Source organism: Taudactylus pleione, unplaced genomic scaffold (genome assembly GCF_031769625.1).
Source record: "Taudactylus pleione unplaced genomic scaffold, aTauple2 ptg000113l, whole genome shotgun sequence".
NCBI classification, from domain to species: domain Eukaryota; kingdom Metazoa; phylum Chordata; class Amphibia; order Anura; family Myobatrachidae; genus Taudactylus; species Taudactylus pleione.
In genome coordinates this window covers 10,825,861-10,846,179 of record NW_028284515.1, presented here as the reverse complement: position 1 = coordinate 10,846,179, position 20,319 = coordinate 10,825,861, and the positions used below count along the sequence as shown (strand labels likewise).

The 20,319-nt window shown below is 44.0% G+C and overlaps 1 protein-coding gene across 2 annotated transcripts in view; it reads left to right on the top strand.

Moving 5' to 3' along the window:
• Window positions 1-20,319, top strand: part of LOC148525094 (coiled-coil domain-containing protein 170-like) — an 89,419-nt gene that overhangs the window by 20,433 nt on the left and 48,667 nt on the right. For both annotated transcript variants that reach the window (XM_088471324.1, XM_088471325.1), the window contains 2 exons: window positions 1,392-1,431; window positions 13,230-13,343. In XM_088471324.1, coding sequence (XP_088327450.1) covers window positions 1,392-1,431; window positions 13,230-13,343 — 154 coding nt within the window. The remainder of the gene's footprint in view (window positions 1-1,391; window positions 1,432-13,229; window positions 13,344-20,319) is intronic.

The following is a 20,319-nucleotide window of genomic DNA, read 5'->3' as shown; positions in this document are numbered from 1 at the left end:
GTACTATAGAAAAATCACAACTGTGTAGGTTTTGAGGAGTGGAGGCGTCTTGGTGGAAATGGGGCTGAGTGGGTGACACGGCTGAAACAGTCAAAGTTCAATGAGGAGATGTTGAAGGATTTGCAGGCTATGCAGAGTTGTACGGAAGTGTAAATACACTTGTATACAGGCCTTGTATAGATTAGTACAGGGCTGCACTGATGATGATGAGATGCAGCAAAATAAGGGGTCTGTTTATCAAGCAGTGAAAAGCATGGAGAAGAGGACCAGTGGAGAAGTTGCCCATAGCAACCAATCAGCTCCTACCTATTATTTTATAAACTGTACTTGATAAATGCTACTTGAAAGCTGATTGGTTGCTATGGGCAACTTCTCCACTGGTTCACTTATCCACACTTTTCACTGCTTGATAAACAGACCCCCAAGTGTATAGATAGGGTGCTCTGAGGGGGTGTGTGAGCAGGTACAATTTACCCAAGCCGGATGGAGGAGCCCTGTTCAGTGACCTCCCCCACTGCTCTGCCCACTACTGCTGGCGGCTCCTGTATAGCAGCGCAGCCGCAGTGGCACATAGGGTAAGTGAGAGAGTGGAAAATGCTGCTGCATCCTCTTACTGTCCAATGTGTTGCTGCGGCTGTGCTGCTATACAGGAGTGGGCAGCGGTAGTGGGCAAAGAGGAGAAGTGTTACAGATCCCCCTTACTTGGAGCCGTCCCTCTGTGCTGAGCGTGCGGCATGGCATAGTAGTTTGTTCAGGTTCTATTATTGAGGGGGCATGGCAACACCTCCCTTATCCCCCCCTCCCCCCATATCCGGGCTGGTCAGAGCTCTCACTGGGTGCACTGCAACAATGCTTACAACGCTGCGTGCCAAGGAATATGGGTTATGTGCTCACAATGCAGGAGCATCTACAGGCGATTCAGGTTCCAGTCTGCATCAGGTCCCTACGGTTCTGGGAGAAGAAAGAGTGTTTACACATCATATAAACTGTTCATCTAATGAAAACACAACCCATGAAGTGCGCATTGAGAACATGAACGATGTGCAGTCCATATTGCAGGCTTTACTAAAACTTTTGCTTTATCTTTCTATCCTCTGTTTTCCCTTTTATATCATTCAGGCAGAGGTATTTATTATGTGTTGCCCTTGGATACTGCAAAAGCTGCTTTGTGTAGAGAAAAAAATAGCATTAAAGAGCTACAAAGATAAACTTCTATATTATTATACGTACTAAAGTTACAAGTTTTATACAATTAATAATTGTAGCTACTATTATTGCAGAATTTAGAAAATGTGATATTAAATTGTTCCCAGAATCCTCTTTGCACCAGACATTGTCGCTGTGTGACCACAATGTACACTTTGTCACTCATACACTGCCATGTTTTCCAGGCACACCTATGACCTGTCTGAGAGTCGGGGAGAAGCTAAGGTAAGCCTGTACACTATTAAAAACATGGAAGTTCATGCAGGGTAAACATCAATAAGGGACAATGGGGGAGATTTATCAAAGCTTGGAGAGAGATACAGTGGAGAGAGATAAAGGGGGAGATGTATAAAGGGGCGATATGGGGAAGAAGTGGTATCAGCACACGTTATGTGCGCTGATACCGCTTTATCCCCAATGTATTATTGAGGGGTCCGGTGTTAAATGACAGGGGCACTCTGCGCTGCTATCTACAAGATGTGCAGGGCAATGTATGAACAGTCCGACAATTGCAGCTATTGATATATTTTATATGTGACTCTTGTGTATCTGTGCGCACCTGAATCTGTATATGAAGCACAACGGAACTTTGAATGAAAAAGCTTCGGCCCCTACATTGTAGCACTGCGTATACAGATTCAGAGACTCAGTCGCACTCAGATATACAAGCATCGCATATCAAATGAATCAGCACAGTCTGTTTGTGCATCCTAGTCGCATCTGATTAGACGCATTTTCAGCAAAACAAGACGTGAAAAAGACGCCTGACGCTAGCAGAGTTTTAAGGAACCTACCGCTCTGAAATAGGCTTTTTAGTGCGACTGCAACAAATATATGTAAGGACACATCTGTGTAGCAGAGGTTTCCCAAATCGTTCCGCAAGGCGCCCTTACAGTCCACTGTACATATTTATATTTCATCCAATACACATTAGGATCTATGCACAGTCAAGAAACACTGGACAATTACACTTAATCCACAAGATTAAAGGTGAATCATACAGTACAAAAGCCTAGTTGGAAATGCCAAACCAGTTATATGGCTAATTGCATAATACAGGCCAATCCTTACACTACACATATAGATATTTGATTCTTAGAAAGTATTTGGTGAAGTCACAATGGACTATGGGCCTCATTCAGAGATGGACGGATTTGCAGAGCCGCACACAAGCAATTGTGCAAATCCGTCCATCTCAGTTGCAAATGCAGAAGGAGGTGTCAGACGCCTCCTTGCTGCATTTGCGATCCCAGCACTGCGACCGGCGTTGCAGGCCGGAATAACCATTGCGACCATCGTGATGTGTCACTCAGCCAATCAGAGCTCAGTAGATACTGCTGAGGAGTTTCTGCACTGAACAGGAATCTCCTCAGTATTACAGGGCACTGTGCAGCAGCTGTATGTACACAAAGACCGCCAAGGCAGTCTTATAGGGAACAGTCACCAGCCTGCCCCTGTATTGGCACTGCCCCCAATGACATTAGGTGGAGCTCCCAAGCAGTGGGACCCACCAAGGATTTACCCCTCCCCCCGCCAGGTCAGTCCGACCCTCAATGCACCAATTAAAAATGACGGCTTATCCTCAGATAGTGTTATTTGATGCCGTTTCGAATACGCAGTCTTAATAATGTCAGTGGACCAAATACTGATATGATTGAGAGGCCTCCAAAGTTTAGTTACCAGTACAGCTGATTCCAGGCGGTCAATAAATTACTTATGGAGTATCCGGATGAAGCAATTCACATGTTTGGCTACTAGACACTATTATCCTGGTGCTCTCACTTTACCATAGAAAACAATACTTTAGTAAGTATCGATGAGGCATTCTCAACCAACTATCCAGAAGGGAGGCTGTGTAGGTACAGTGGGCCTGATTCAGAGCCGGACGCTATTTGCGGACGGTCGTTCCAAAAAAGGGTCCGGCTATTTAAATTGAGCGCTCGCTCATTGCGGTTTGTTGACACCTCTATGAGCGAGCGAACGAAAAATGCGCTCGCTATTTTGTAAAGACACCCCTTTGCCGTTCGCATCACACGTCATCTCCGGTATTTATTTGATTAATCAGGTACATCGAAAGGCATCTGAACTGCTCGCAGTGCTTGTGGTAGGTTTTTCCTACCGCTATCACTGCGAGCAGTTCAGGCTAAAAGACAACCAAGTGACGTGGTCGATGACGCTCCTTTACTAATTATGCACTCCCATTAAACGCCCTTTTTACCGTTAGGCACACCTGCGTTCGGATCTCCACTCCCCCGTTTTCAAGCACCTACCCCTGTTACCACCCACAAAGGGTACATTCTGTCATTCAAATTAGCAGCCCCTCGCTGTTTTGTGAGTGCACGATTTCTGACCGCAATGACTGGTTGGCGCATGCGCATTACGACCCATACGCATGCGCAGTTGTGCGAACATCGCTCATAGCGAACGAGCGGCCGCTTACGAGCGGCTCTGAATCAGGCCCAGTATCAACAGCCTCACATTGACACATCCCAAATATAGGCAGATCCTGTAGACACAACTGCGGGGAGAGTTGTAGCGGATGATGTGATGTACCTTTCCGCTATTCACAAACAAGCAGCGGTCTCATAAGACAATGGCAACGAGTGAGGTAAGCCCCATCCAACAGGTTTCATCACCAGGTTCTCGTGACCTTTTCAAAGTCATATTTCATTAAGATACTAATGTCCTTAAAAAGCCCTCACACAGGTGGCGAATTCATTTTATTAATGAGTATTTATCACGTATCCTCAAAACCATCTTACATACTTACTGTATCTATACATGCTGCTACATATCCTAGCGATTGTGCAGCTGGGTGTAGGCATATCTAAATGATAATCTCTAAATAATGTAAGCACATTTAAATAATAACATATAGGTGTTGTTTCTCACCACTATTAAAATCATATTTGCAGCATCATTTTCTGGATATTTGTGTATCCTACAAAAATATATGTAAAGCAGATGAAAAAATAAATAAATATAAAAAAATAATAATAATAAAAATAAAAAATAAATAATAATAATGAAAAAAAAATTAAATAAAAAAACATCACAGGATATTAGAGATATATCTCAATGAACTCATTGAGCCCCTCTTATTTAAAGATCTTAATGTATGTATCCAACAATTTTCTGTAATATAGATCATTTACGTTATCAGTCACCACCTCTCATAGAGGGTGGGATGTATTCTATATCAGTAACTGACGTTTCCCTTGGATTATTAGAATGTACTGTGATGTGACATCATCATGTCAGGAGGGAGGACAACTAAAGCCCTTCGATGCAGGTTCCTTGTACATAGGAGAAACTGTATGAAAGGTCAGGGAACACACATCTCCCAATATTTTATCACAGTACATACTGTACATATTAGTATTCGGTCCACCAACAGACATTATTAAGACTCTGTATTCAAAATGGCATCCATTAGCACTATCGGAGGTTCAGCCAGTCATTTGTAATTGATGCATTGTTTATATATGTTTATGTGTTACTTTTGTTTTTTTTGTTTTAAATGTTCATTTTTTATTCTAAAGTTTCCTGACTTAGATCTATAGATAGATATGTAATACCTTTTAATATTATTTATATTAACCTTATAATTTTATTTATTTATAATCATAGTTGTTTAGCCAGCGATTGTTGTTTGTTTCTTCACCTATTTGTCTCAATTCAATAATCTCTCTATCTACTAAAGGAAATCTCACTTCTGCCCTGCTTCACAAATGAGGCGCACCAGTACGCTAGTAAGAATGATTTCACTTCACCCAGCGCCTCCACTCTGTCTAGGAAAACTTCAGCTTATCTGCAAACACCGCCATCAAGGGTAGATCCATGCACGACCTTAGGTCCGAAAAGACTTTTGCACTGGGCACTGATCACCACTGATTTGTAATTAGAGTGCACTGTGCACTATTGGATCTTCATAAAAACTTGTGCAGAAGTATAATGTGGAGACGGAGTTCCCCTTAAAAATCATCCAAATGTGAGCTTTCATTTTCTAAACTGTGCTACAAAAATTACCGTAAGAATCTAATTCGTTGCTACCCCAAGGTGAGGTGCATCGGGAGGAGCATTAGGGAGGAGCAGCCCAGTGGTTAATGCATTGTCTTTTTACTTTGTCCCCTGTTTTGTGACCCCCCCCAGTTCCCCCAGAGCCTCATTGCTATTAGGTTGCACACATGTACAATGAGTCCTGTCACACACATATGTGATGATTATGGGTCTGATTCTTTACGGATCGCTATTGCAGCTGCGATTACGTACACAGTTCTGCTGCGAAAATATACTACTGTCTGCAACTGCTCACCCGGCATAGAGACACCCACTGTCGCTTTCTCACATCCGTAATACCTCGCTGTCCTGCGTATACATCGGTAACATCGAGTAACATCGGACCCTCACACAGAATTACAGCAGGTCTGACCTGTCTCAGAAATTACAACTCTCGTTGCACACAGTGAGCACTCAGGCTGTGAACGCCATCGCAGTGGCTAATTTACGCACACCCAGGAAACGGCGTTCAAACGGACCAGCATGTCTTCGTTTCTCCGACCACTCCCCCCAAACGCTGATTCCCCATCACTCGCTCTGCGATCGATTTTTATCTGCGTACATTGTCGCAGTGCGATCACAATTCTGACCTGCGCACGCACACTGCGGTGCATATGCATGCACAGTACGCACCATCAGCTAATCTGCGTACGCTGTTGCATTTGCAATCCGTGATGAATGAGACCCTATGTTCATTTGGGGGTATACAGTACATATGTGTGGATGCATACTGGAGTGACGATAATTCATTAATCTCCATATGAATACCACTCAGTCCTCATTTCACATTCAGAAAACTTTTTTATTATATTCAGGATGATGTTTTAATTTTTTATAGCAACTTTAAACTATTTTAGATAAAACATTAACAAAATAAAAGAGTTATAACTATAAACATAATCCACTGTAACCATGAATTCTGGGTGATATTATTCAAACGGCACAGTCTGTGTTTTTTTTTTATAGTTTAACTCATTACTGCATAGATTGAAAAAGCTTATTATTATTATTATCTTTTATTTATAAGGCATTGTAAAATGTACCAGGTAAACATAGAAAATATTTCACTGTAACAGGATATTAGAGTCTACAATACATAGTCACAGCATAAATAAATAGCCTAAGTACATAGTCTAACACCAAGGACTGGGAAGGACAGGTAACTGGGGCACAGGTTGGGCAACATTCGCTGAGGCTAACAGGAGCCACAGGTGGGATTCAATTCACATCCTCAGTCATCCTGTACCCAAAATATAGGAGAGCAGACAGATTCAGAGTTAGTTATGGATGAAGGAGACAAGGGAGCAGAGCACTGGTGACATATAGGGGCTGGTTCTTAGTGGCTTTAGTTATGGGCAGCCATGGAAGCCTGATTTACTACTTTATGATAATGCTGGGGTTCATGCGTGTGCAAGCAGAAGCCAATACCTCACCTGTGTGGAGTTTGTATGTCCTCTCAGTGCTTGTGTGGGTTTCCTTCCACTCTCCAAGAACATACTGGAAGAAGCTCCAAAGGGGCAGGTACGGATGGGAATGATAACTATTCTCTGTACAGCTCTGCATAATTAATGGCAATATATAAATAAATGATAATACTAATAACAAATATACTGCATGATGATGAAATCTATTGATAGAAAGTATATATTTTAATCTGCACGCTCAAGGTTTTATCACTAGGGGGAGCCCTTGTAATGTATAAAAGATGGAAATTAAAAAAATAAAAGTGAAATACTGAGCTATCTGCCAGTTCAAGGTTATTCCGCGACCACTATGTCCAATAATTAAGTGCTATGGATTACAGAATTTAAAAAATTACATTTCCTACCCAGTTAATCATATAGGTGTAAATTAAATTTAACATGATCATAATTTTTCATTTTATGTGCTCCACCTTAGCAGGGAAATGGGCAGTTGTGTGTGCAGTGGCCTGTGTACAAATAGCTGGTATATGACTCCACCAAGTGTCAGATATCCATGTTAACAAAATGATTACACTAATAATATAATTATTTTGCCAATATTGGCAGCTGAAAAAAATTGAGATAAAATAATTCATGCCCCCAATTATTGAAAACCATGCCATGATCTGCCCAAACTATGCCAATTTCAGATGATATCACACCCTTTCTGTGGCCAGCTGTAGAATATCTACACGCTACAGCATTGGTTCCCAAACTCGGTCCTCATGCTTGATATCCATGCTTGATCAAACATGGTTAAATCAAATTGATGGCGGTACTAATCAAGAAATCTGTGATCAAGCATGGATATTCTTAAAACCAGGACTGTTAGGGTGCCCTGGGGACCTAATTCAAAGATGTACGTTCATCCGAGGGTTAAACGTACATCTCAGATGTTTAGGGGTCTGTGCCTGTGCAGGACCAGACTGCTGTAGTTTCCTTGAATTCAAATGATCATCTGCGCATGCGTACGGTTTTTAATACGCATGTGCGAACCAGTCAGTGCGGCCGAAAATCGTTTGTTCGCTAAATAGCGAATGCCTGCTATTTTGAGTGACAGGAGGAGGCGTATGTGGGTGGTAACAGGGGAAGGTGCTTGGAAACGGGGAGTGGAGATCAGAACGTAGGCGTGCTTAAAGGTCAAAATGGGCGTTTTATGGGTGTGCATAATTAATACAGCAGCGTCATTGACCACGTCACTGGGTTATTTTATAGTCAGAACTGCTCGCAAGATTGTGGTAGGAAAAACCAACCACAAGAATAGCGAGCAGTTCATACGCTGGTCGATGTACTCGATTAATCTAATAAATAGCGGACATGACGTAGGATGCGAGCGGCCAGGGGGCGTAGTTTCCAAAAAAACGACCGCAAGTTTTGTTCGCTCGTTCAGACATAGAGGCGTGAACAGACCACAAAGAGCGAACGGTTCATTTGAATAGCCACCCCTTTTTTCAGAACGAACGACCACAAGTAGCGTCCGGCTCTGAATCAGGCCCTCTGTGCCCTGTAGTGGAGAATAGAGACATTGAGAACTGGATTGTTACTATGCAATTAACGTGCTGCAGAAGAGGGTGCCTGTTATAGTTATGGCTATATAGAGTCACTAGAAGAACATTCTTATGACATTGGTGCCCAGGGGGGGCAGGTACAAAATACTGGTGCAGGGGTTTGCCAAAGAAGTGCAGCAATGAACCCAACATGGTTTGGCTACGCTCCCTCCTGCAGCACCATGCGCACAGTGGGCCTGTGGGCTGAACGCAGATTCCCGATGTTCAAGAATCTGCGCAGGTGCAGGACCCCTTCTACGAGTGTGCAGAATGGGTTCTGCTAACTCGCTCGCAGACTGGCAGTGATTGACAGTCTGCTGCCATTTGTGAGTGGGGAGGGGGCGGCGATGCCCTCCTTTCCCCGAAATGGAGGCATGTCGCCCGCCGCTGTTGTGGGGGAAGTAAGAAGCCAGGATCTCCGTCAGCTGATAGAGATTTCCTGGCCTCTTCCTCTAAACTGCGGCGGCCGGCTGCGGGACCCCATGGGTCACCGCAACCGGCCGATGTTACACAGATTATCGATGCTGCATTGGACAACGCAGCTCGCATAAGTAATGCACAGGAGGCGTGATGCCTCTGCTGCATTACAATATTTGCAAGGATCGCAATTGCAAAGCTGCCTGCGTGCATATATCATATCTATAGCCTGCGTGCAGCTTTGCACTTACGATCCTTGCAGAATCAGGCCTAGTATTTGTAAATTGAGTAGTGCTGTTTGGGGGCCCCACCTCTGGGCCCCATAGTGCTGTACATGGTAGTTGATACTTGCCATTTTTTACATGGAGACCTCTGGGAGATTCATTAAGAGGGAGGTGGGAGGGGTGGGGCATGGTGCTATGATTTGCACCCCTCCCTCAACACTTAGCCATTATTATCAATACTGTATGACTCTTTGGGGGTGAGTTACAGCTTTGTATGCTGGGTTTCAGATAAATAATATGTCCCCATTCAAATTTCATGACTCGAAAATGACCCCCACCCTTATACAAGCCCCTGCTTGAATGAGTATAATATTGCCCGTGCTTATATGAATAAATATAATATTGCACCCACTTCTATTAATAAAATATTGCCCCATGTTTATTTTTAAATAAAATAGTTCGCCATTCATAACATAAAAAATATTAGTGTCCCCAGTAGTGTAGCCTGCTCCTCATAACAGCTGGACCTTCATTCAGTTGGCGTCGGGTACTCCTCACAAGCAGTGAATCTTACCAGCTCTCCATCTCTTGTTTTTTTTTCTTCAAGTTCCCTGAGGATTACATTGCATCATGAGAGGCTGAAGATACCAGACAATTATTAGTCGTGTGTGGCCTTTTTTTTTTCTTTTTTGTACATTGACAACAACATCTATTATTGGCTATGGTAATAGCCAATAATAGATCAAATTTTCAAATTATAAATGGGAAATTATTTTATTTATAAATATGATTGCTAACACTAATAACTATATAAATAAAATATAAATAAAAGAGGGGAAATGTTTTATTTATTTATAAAATTAGGGCAATTTTAAATGTATTCATACAAACGGGGGAAATATTATACTTTTAAAAAAGAAGTGGGGGCAATTTTGTATTTTCAAAATTTTAATGAGGTTACTACAATATTATATAAATGCAGAAATTACAACTACCTTTCTTTTTTTTTTGCATTTGCCGGACTGCAGATTTATAATTTTTGCAGTTTGTATATTTATTAGAATGAAACCCGTAATGGCGATTTTTAAAGTAAGGCTCTATAAAACAGCATTTTTCAGCAGTTTTGCAGCGGTTTTGGTATTTAGTGAATTGTAGAGTTTTGAAATAGCAAAAAAAAAGCCTAAAAATAGATATTGACAAAACCACCCTTTTGTACATCTAGCCCCTGGTTTCTCCCCATTTATAATATAACATATATTTGTTAACCAGCTGTGTGGCAACAGAATCTATCTGGTGGATTCCATTTATTTTATCACAGCACAAAATCTAACTGCAAACAAAAAGCTCCCTCCAATGAGAACAATATATGCAGGAATTTTGTTTTATCTCTTAGCTCAAATAAACATAGACATGTATTTAGCTTACTATGCAACATATTTATTATAATTTATATAATATAATATAAATAATTAATACATTTTCCTTATCGCTGAAATTTGTGGGAATAAGCAAACTTAATCTGGTAACACACTAGATGATTTTTTTGAACTATTTGCCCGATTGCGACGGATCGGAACGACAAATCCTCAAAATCATCTATTGTACTCACTATGGGCCGGATTCAATTAGATGCGAAAAGCCATAATCCGCGAAAAGTTTTGCCTATTACCGCTTTTCACCTGTTTGTGTCTTATCTGATTCAAGGTAAAAACTAGTGAAATAGGGCCCTCATTCAGAGCCGTTCGCTATTTGCGGTCGTTCGTTCAAAAACAAGGGGTGGCTATTCAAATGATCCGTTCGCAAATTGCAGTCTGTTCACGCCTCTAAGTCTGAACGAGCGAGCAAAACATACGCTCGTTTATTTGTTAAAAACGCCCCCTGGCCGCTCGCACCATACGTCATGTCCGCTATTTATTAGATTAATCGAGTACATCGACCAGCGTATGAACTGCTCGCTATTCTTGTGGTTGGTGTTTGCTACCACAAATTTGCGAGCAGTTCTGGCTATAAAATAACCCAGTGACGTGGTCAATGACGCTGCTGTATTAATTATGCACACCCATAATACGCCCGTTTTGACCTTTAAGCACGCCTGCGTTCGGATCTCCACTCCCCATTTTCAAGCACCTTCCCCTGTTACCACCCACATACGCCTCATTCTGTCACTCAAAATAGCAGGCACTCGCTATATAGCGTACAAACGATTTTTGGCCGCACTGACTGGTTCGCGCATGCGTACTAAAAACCGTACGCATGCGCAGATGTGCAAACATCGCTCGGAACGAGCGTACTGCCGCTAACGAGCGGCTCTGAATGAGGGCCTAGGTTTCTTGGGCGGCTGTTTGGATGGGCCAGGTGTTTTTAGGATTGCAGGTGCTTGTAGCGAGTGGATTGTTCACTTTTTTTTAAAAGTGCACTTTAGAGACACAAAAATATGCTAGCACCCATTTTCAAGTACCCCAAATTTGACTGGACTATTTATTTTAACCAAAAAATATTGTTTTATATCATTCTTCAGCACTTTTACAAAAAAAGCTACTAGAAAGCTTTTAACACAAATTTAGGACACAAAATGCTTTTATTAGGGTTAATAGACCACATATGTAATGATTTCCAGTGTCAGTGCGTCTTATTTTGGGGTACAGACTGATTCCCCAATTCTATTCAGTACTTTCCACCTGTTATGTATTTGCCTATTGCATTTTCGCCTGTTCTCCAATTGAATAGGGCAAAACGCGGGGGACGCGCATGCCGCAAATTCACGTCCCAAACAGGCAAAGGCAGCAGAAAAGAACAACAGGCGAAAAGTCTGGGAATTTTCGCGGCTAATTGAATACAGGCCTATGTCGATCCAACCTGACGATGCTGATGACGACCGCATAAAACACACATACATTGGCCTCCGTAGGAATAAAACACATACATTGCCCCCCACACAAAAATATAACATTGGCTGGCCACCTCAGAAAAAAAAAAAAAAAAACATTGCCCCCACAGGAAAAATAATTACATTGGCTGGCCACAGAGAATAATTATAAACCACATTGCTCCCCACACAAAAAAAACACACTGGCTGACCCCTACAGAAAAAAAACCCACTTTGCCCCCCCCCCCCAAAAGAAAAACCCCAGCAAGTCACATTGGCTCACACAAGAATATAATGTTTTTTTGGCACCTACCTGTGCCTCATCAGCTGTCAGTGCTGTCAGCACAGCAGACTGCGGGATGATTGGCTGGCTGAGCAGGCAGGCCGGCGGACGGAGCGGGCGGGAGGACTGGCTGGCTGAGCGGGCAGGCGTGACCTGTGATGTTACGCCGCTGCACCTACAGAGGTTACGGCCCGGGCGTGCCTGAGCTTCTATTTATCAACGAGCTTATCACTCAAAACTAGTGATACATTTCACTGTGTATGATAAATGGTGCTCCAGCCAATCAGCTCCCAACTGTCATCTGTTAGAAAAATGACAGTTGACTGGAGAAGCATTTATCATGAAAAGTGAAATGTATCACTAGTTTTGAGTGATAAACTCGTTGATAAATGAGGCTGTGATTGCACTGAAGCAATCTGATCGGCGGCAGCACACTAAACAACCGCCAACTGCACACCGGTGTGCCGCGGCACAGCGCTGCTCTACACAGTAGCTTGCACTCATATGATCTATGAATGTTGAGCCAGGTAGTCTACAAGTTGGGTTTGTAGCTCTACATCAGCGGTCTCCAGCCTTAACTGGGGTGGGAGCTACTTCAGAAAAATGAGACGTCTTCAAGAGCCATATTTTGTTTTTGAAAACTAAAAGCTGGCTAATAACCCAATTTTTCATAGAACAACAATGCATGTATTAATACAGTGATAAATATCACTATATTAATAAATGCATTGTTATTTGTCTATGAAAAATTTGGTTATTAGCCAGTTTTTAGTATTCAAAAATAAAATGTGGAGAGCTGGCAGCGGGGAGAAGGGGGCTGCTGGATGGATTGTGCAGGCAGAACAGTGGATTAACAGGCCCCACATCCCCTTTCAAAGTGCTCTGTGACTTCTATTGTGCAGCTGTGGGAGGTAGGAGCGGCCCCCGGGGCGGTGACAGCAAGGGTTTTGCAGTGTTCTCCCCAGAATTTTTTTCCAGCCGAGTGGGGGCCTTCACAATTATGCGCACGCCGGGAAAAGGGGTATCTCCCTTACCATTCCAACCTGACAGGTCTCAGGCTGCTCCCCCACTGGCTCTCAGTCAAAATATTTGTGAATACATTCAGTGAACATCAGTTTGGCTGCACCCTCAGAAACATTAACATTAGTTTTTTTTCTCTTTCAGGTTTCTTACAACTCGGGGTCAAGAGACCAGTTACTGGACTACAGAATTGCTGCAGAGTCTGCGCAAAGTGAACACGCTGCGTTGCTGGTGAAGAACACTGGCTTACTGTCTGAGGTGCAGTCTATAAACTTATTGCTGAAATCAGTAAGATAAACAAAGAAACATTAAAGCCAGGGGCGTCTTAAGAGAGGAGGGGGCCCGTGTGCACTCCCCGTACGGGGCCCCCTCCTCTCTCTGCGGTGGCCGGCAGCCGCCTGACGCGGCTGGCCAGCCACCGGAGCGTTAGTAGACTTCGGCACTAGAGTGTGCCTGGAGTCTACAGCGCATGCACAGAACGACGGGAAAATGGCCGTGGGCCCAAGGACAGGTAAGTTTCAAATAATATGAGTGCAGGGTGTGCGGTGCAGGGCCCCCCTGGACCCGGGGGCCCGTGTGCCCCGTGCACACTGCAACCATTATAGATATGCCACTGATTAAAGCATACTTGCTGGAATTTTCCCAAGGAGAAGATGACGGTGGTCACTGTGGGGCAAGATGAGGCGAATCACTTCATGATGTACCCGTCCCCCATAGCGCAAGTTCAAAATCGCATCTTCACCCTTGGGGGTGTGGCCATGATAATTCACCATGATGAGAACAGTTTGCAGGAAGTTGATCTGTTATCCCAGGCTGCGTGAGGGTGATCTGTTATCCCAGGCTGCGGGAAGGTGATCTGTTATCCCAGGCTGCGGGAGTGTGATCTGTTATCCCAGGCTGCGGGAGGGTGATCTGTTATCCCAGGCTGCGGGAGTGTGATCTGTTATCCCAGGCTGCGGGAGTGTGATCTGTTATCCCAGGCTGCGGGAGGGTGATCTGTTATCCCAGGCTGCGGGAGGGTGATCTGTTATCCCAGGCTGCGGGAGGGTGATCTGTTATCCCAGGCTGCGGGAAGGTGATCTGTTATCCCAGGCTGCGGGAGTGTGATTTGTTATCCCAGGCTGCGGGAGGGTGATCTGTTATCCCAGGCTGCGGGAGGGTGATCTGTTATCCCAGGCTGCGGGAGGGTGATCTGTTATTCCAGGCTGCGGGAGGGTGATCTGTTATCCCAGTCTGCGGGAGGGTGATCTGTTATCCCAGGCTGCGGGAGGGTGATCTGTTATCCCAGGCTGCGGGAGGGTGATCTGTTATCCCAGGCTGCGGGAGGGTGATCTGTTATCCCAGGCTGCGGGAGGGTGATCTGTTATCCCAGGCTGCGGGAGGGTGATCTGTTATCCCAGGCTGCGGGAGGGTGATCTGTTATCCCAGGCTGCGGGAGGGTGATCTGTTATCCCAGGCTGCGGGAGGGTGATCTGTTATCCCAGGCTGCGGGAGGGTGATCTGTTATCCCAGGCTGCGGGAGGGTGATCTGTTATCCCAGGCTGCGGGAGGGTGATCTGTTATCCCAGGCTGCGGGAGGGTGATCTGTTATCCCAGGCTGCAGGAAGGTGATCTGTTATCCCAGGCTGCGGGAGGGTGATCTGTTATCCCAGGCTGCGGGAGGGTGATCTGTTATCCCAGGCTGCGGGAGGGTGATCTGTTATCCCAGGCTGCGGGAGGGTGATCTGTTATCCCAGGCTGCGGGAAGGTGATCTGTTATCCCAGGCTGCGGGAGTGTGATCTGTTATCCCAGGCTGCGGGAGGGTGATCTGTTACTACAACACCTGTATTAATCTACCTCATGTGAAATTGTGCTATTTTAGGCAGTAAGTTTACTAAGGGTTTTTTGCCATATTTTCAAAAGATGCAATTATTGCCATTTACTTGAGACCAGGTGCTCTATAGTTACGGTGTTTACAATATACCAATCTTTAGGGAATTTTCCTTAAATGGACCACATGATCTGAAGGCTCTAACAGGGAATTGTGCAATAACGTGTTAATTTTGTCTTGTTGATTATTATCACGATCTCAAGTGTGACAATATAGGACGTATTAAATAACCAATAGAACATATCAATTATATAGTATATTTATTAAACAATCATGTTTGAAGATTGATTCCTGAGTATACACAGAATAGTACATTATTCAGGATTATTTATATGTTAATACTATTTCGCCATATACCATTTACTAGAATGCAATATTTTTAATAAGTAGGTAATAAAAGTTAAGTTTTAATTACAATTTATCATTACATTACCACCAAGAGTGCCCCAAAAAAGGAATTTTCTTTTTTGCCCTTGCAATACATTTACAGATACATATACTATAATTCCAGGGAGCACCACCAACACACTGTTCTTTATATGGTTCATAGCCATGAATAATAACATGCTACAGTTGGTCTACATTTAATACATATCCATATTTTCTAATTTCCTGTGCAGGGTCCCTTTTCCCATTCCCCCATTCCTTTTACAAAATAAGGTGATCTGTTATCCCAGGCTGCGGGAAGGTGATCTGTTATCCCAGGCTGCGGGAAGGTGATCTGTTATCCCAGGCTGTGGGAGGGTGATCTGTTATCCCAGGCTGCGGGAGGGTGATCTGTTATCCCAGGCTGCGGGAGTGTGATCTGTTATCCCAGGCTGCGGGAGTGTGATCTGTTATCCCAGGCTGCGGGAGGGTGATCTGTTATCCCAGGCTGCTGGAGTGTGATCTGTTATCCCGGGCTGCGGAAGGGTGATCTGTTATCCCAGGCTGCGGGAGTGTGATCTGTTATCCCAGGCTGCTGGAGGGTGATCTGTTATCCCAGGCTGCGGGAGGGTGAACTGTTATCCCAGACTGCGAGAAGGTGATCTGTTATCCCAGGCTGCGGGAAGGTGATCTGTTATCCCAGGCTGCGGGAGGGTGATCTGTTATCCCAGGCTGCGGGAGGGTGATCTGTTATCCCAGGCTGCGGGAGGGTGATCTGTTATCCCAGGCTGCGGGAGGGTGATCTATTATCCCAGGCTGCAGGAAGGTGATCTGTTATCCCAGGCTGCGGGAGGGTGATCTGTTATCCCAGGCTGCGGGAGGGTGATCTGTTATCCCAGGCTGCGGGAGGGTGATCTGTTATCCCAGGCTGCGGGAGGGTGATCTGTTATCCCAGGCTGCGGGAAGGTGATCTGTTATCCCAGGCTGCGGGAGTGTGATCTGTTATCCCAGGCTGCGGGAGGGTGATCTGTTATCCCAGGCTGCGGGAAGGTGATCTGTTACTACAACACCTGTATTAATCTACCTCATGTGAAATTGTGCTATTTTAGGCAGTAAGTTTACTAAGGGTTTTTTGCCATATTTTCAAAAGATGCAATTATTGCCATTTACTTGAGACCAGGTGCTCTATAGTTACGGTGTTTACAATATACCAATCTTTAGGGAATTTTCCTTAAATGGACCACATGATCTGAAGGCTCTAACAGGGAATTGTGCAATAACGTGTTAATTTTGTCTTGTTGATTATTATCACGATCTCAAGTGTGACAATATTGGACGTATTAAATAACCAATAGAACATATCAATTATATAGTATATTTATTAAACAATCATGTTTGAAGATTGATTCCTGAGTATACACAGAATAGTACATTATTCAGGATTATTTATATGTTAATACTATTTCGCCATATACCATTTACTAGAATGCAATATTTTTAATAAGTAGGTAATAAAAGTTAAGTTTTAATTACAATTTATCATTACATTACCACCAAGAGTGCCCCAAAAAAGGAATTTTCTTTTTTGCCCTTGCAATACATTTACAGATACATATACTATAATTCCAGGGAGCACCACCAACACACTGTTCTTTATATGGTTCATAGCCATGAATAATAACATGCTACAGTTGGTCTACATTTAATACATATCCATATTTTCTAATTTCCTGTGCAGGGTCCCTTTTCCCATTCCCCCATTCCTTTTACAAAATAAGGTGATCTGTTATCCCAGGCTGCGGGAAGGTGATCTGTTATCCCAGGCTGCGGGAAGGTGATCTGTTATCCCAGGCTGTGGGAGGGTGATCTGTTATCCCAGGCTGCGGGAGGGTGATCTGTTATCCCAGGCTGCGGGAGTGTGATCTGTTATCCCAGGCTGCGGGAGTGTGATCTGTTATCCCAGGCTGCGGGAGGGTGATCTGTTATCCCAGGCTGCTGGAGTGTGATCTGTTATCCCGGGCTGCGGAAGGGTGATCTGTTATCCCAGGCTGCGGGAGTGTGATCTGTTATCCCAGGCTGCTGGAGGGTGATCTGTTATCCCAGGCTGCGGGAGGGTGAACTGTTATCCCAGACTGCGAGAAGGTGATCTGTTATCCCAGGCTGCGGGAAGGTGATCTGTTATCCCAGGCTGCGGGAGGGTGATCTGTTATCCCAGGCTGCGGGAGGGTGATCTGTTATCCCAGGCTGCGGGAGGGTGATCTGTTATCCCAGGCTGCGGGAGGGTGATCTATTATCCCAGGCTGCAGGAAGGTGATCTGTTATCCCAGGCTGCGGGAGGGTGATCTGTTATCCCAGGCTGCGGGAGGGTGATCTGTTATCCCAGGCTGCGGGAGGGTGATCTGTTATCCCAGGCTGCGGGAGGGTGATCTGTTATCCCAGGCTGCGGGAAGGTGATCTGTTATCCCAGGCTGCGGGAGTGTGATCTGTTATCCCAGGCTGCGGGAGGGTGATCTGTTATCCCAGGCTGCGGGAAGGTGATCTGTTACTACAACACCTGTATTAATCTACCTCATGTGAAATTGTGCTATTTTAGGCAGTAAGTTTACTAAGGGTTTTTTGCCATATTTTCAAAAGATGCAATTATTGCCATTTACTTGAGACCAGGTGCTCTATAGTTACGGTGTTTACAATATACCAATCTTTAGGGAATTTTCCTTAAATGGACCACATGATCTGAAGGCTCTAACAGGGAATTGTGCAATAACGTGTTAATTTTGTCTTGTTGATTATTATCACGATCTCAAGTGTGACAATATTGGACGTATTAAATAACCAATAGAACATATCAATTATATAGTATATTTATTAAACAATCATGTTTGAAGATTGATTCCTGAGTATACACAGAATAGTACATTATTCAGGATTATTTATATGTTAATACTATTTCGCCATATACCATTTACTAGAATGCAATATTTTTAATAAGTAGGTAATAAAAGTTAAGTTTTAATTACAATTTATCATTACATTACCACCAAGAGTGCCCCAAAAAAGGAATTTTCTTTTTTGCCCTTGCAATACATTTACAGATACATATACTATAATTCCAGGGAGCACCACCAACACACTGTTCTTTATATGGTTCATAGCCATGAATAATAACATGCTACAGTTGGTCTACATTTAATACATATCCATATTTTCTAATTTCCTGTGCAGGGTCCCTTTTCCCATTCCCCCATTCCTTTTACAAAATAAGGTGATCTGTTATCCCAGCCTGCGGGAAGGTGATCTGTTATCCTAGGAGTCTGAGGGGACCCTCCAATTAGTTACTCTACTAGCTGTTGCGGGAAAGTATTGTAGTATGCGTTAAGGCGGTTATCCACTAGACGATAAATTGGACGATTCATCCGTAACATCGTCCAGTGGGCATGCCATCAATGACCAGCGATGCGTGCTCCCGCTGGTCGTTGACGATATCCTTCATCGCCCATACTTGCAGGGCAACATGATAATATCGTCAGGTTCTGCAAGTACGGGGGAATGAGGGAGGGTGCCGGCACTGAACAGTATCGTTAATGATATCGTTCAGTGTGGGTGCTCAATGTCGTTAACAAAATTGCGCCCGGCACTGCAGGGCAAACACACATGGAGCACATTGTCTAGTTGATACGCGCCTTAAAATTAGCCATAAAAAATGTTTGTTAATACTAGAATGGGGGGGGGCGCAAAGCCCAACATCAGGGCTGTTCAGGAGGGCCGCTGGGAGATCTCTCGGGCCCCTGTAATAGGAGGAGTGGCTGCACCATCTGAGTTACTGTTTGGAGCTTATACATATACTCCTATTATTAAATAGGAGCATTCTCTATTCACATTGTAGTGCACTTTTCCAGACACTTGCATTAGGAATTATATATTGCTGCTTATGTCATTGGGACTGATTCAGAGGTGGACGCTAATGCAGCTGCGGCATTACGCAGCGTGACTGCGCCTTTATTTATACTAATGCTGCTGCCGATAGCACTCATACAGAGACGCCCACCGGCTGAGGATCTAACCCGCCACTGTGCATATTAGGATGCACCATCAGTCAACTGCGTGAAAAGTTGCAGTCGTTGAACCGCGACACTCCCGCGTCTGACTAGTCACCCCTCTGTTACCGCTCAGGAACGCCCACTGAAATTGCCTCTCTCTGCGTCCAAATTCATTCTGCATCCCCCGGCCATGACCATCAGAACGCATGCGCAGCGCGACTTGGACACATGGGCGGACTGAAAAATCAGCGGCTTGCATCCAGCAACGACACTGCGTCCACCAGGTCAATTATGTGAAACCTTGTGATCTTTATCATACCAAGATAGCGCATCCCTTTTCTTTATCCCCCCCATATTATGTTGCTTTCCAATTGGCCTGGTTTATGTATATAAATTGTACTTGTACCATATATCACATACGTGAGCACATAGTGATATCGCAGTCACTCTTACAGCCTGGTTTCCTAAATTTCGGTGTGTAGAGACGATCGGCTAGGATTACATGCAGAATGTGAGATGCGACAACTGGGATAGTGCTGCTGATAATAGGTGTAATTTCCAGCAATGAGAAAATGTGCCTGACCTTATACTTGTCACACAGCAGAGACACTTCTACTATGTCAAGTGAATTCAATGTGTCATCTTACTTCCCTTCTGAAACCTGTAGCTCCTTATGCAACGTCCCTTGTCCCCCAAACAACAATACAATATTACAAATGAGGCCGTGTTGTTTTGTGCATCCATCACCCTCCACTTGTTAAGTACATTTAAAAAAAAATAATAATTATTATATATATATATATATATTTATTTATTTACAAATCAAGCACGAATAAAAGTATATCTTTTGACAAAAAAATTCTCAGCATTGGCGCCACTTCCTCTCCGACCCTCCACCCCATCCAAATATGGAAGTACCAACAAATCAGCGCTCCACCCATTGAGACCAATACAAGTCGG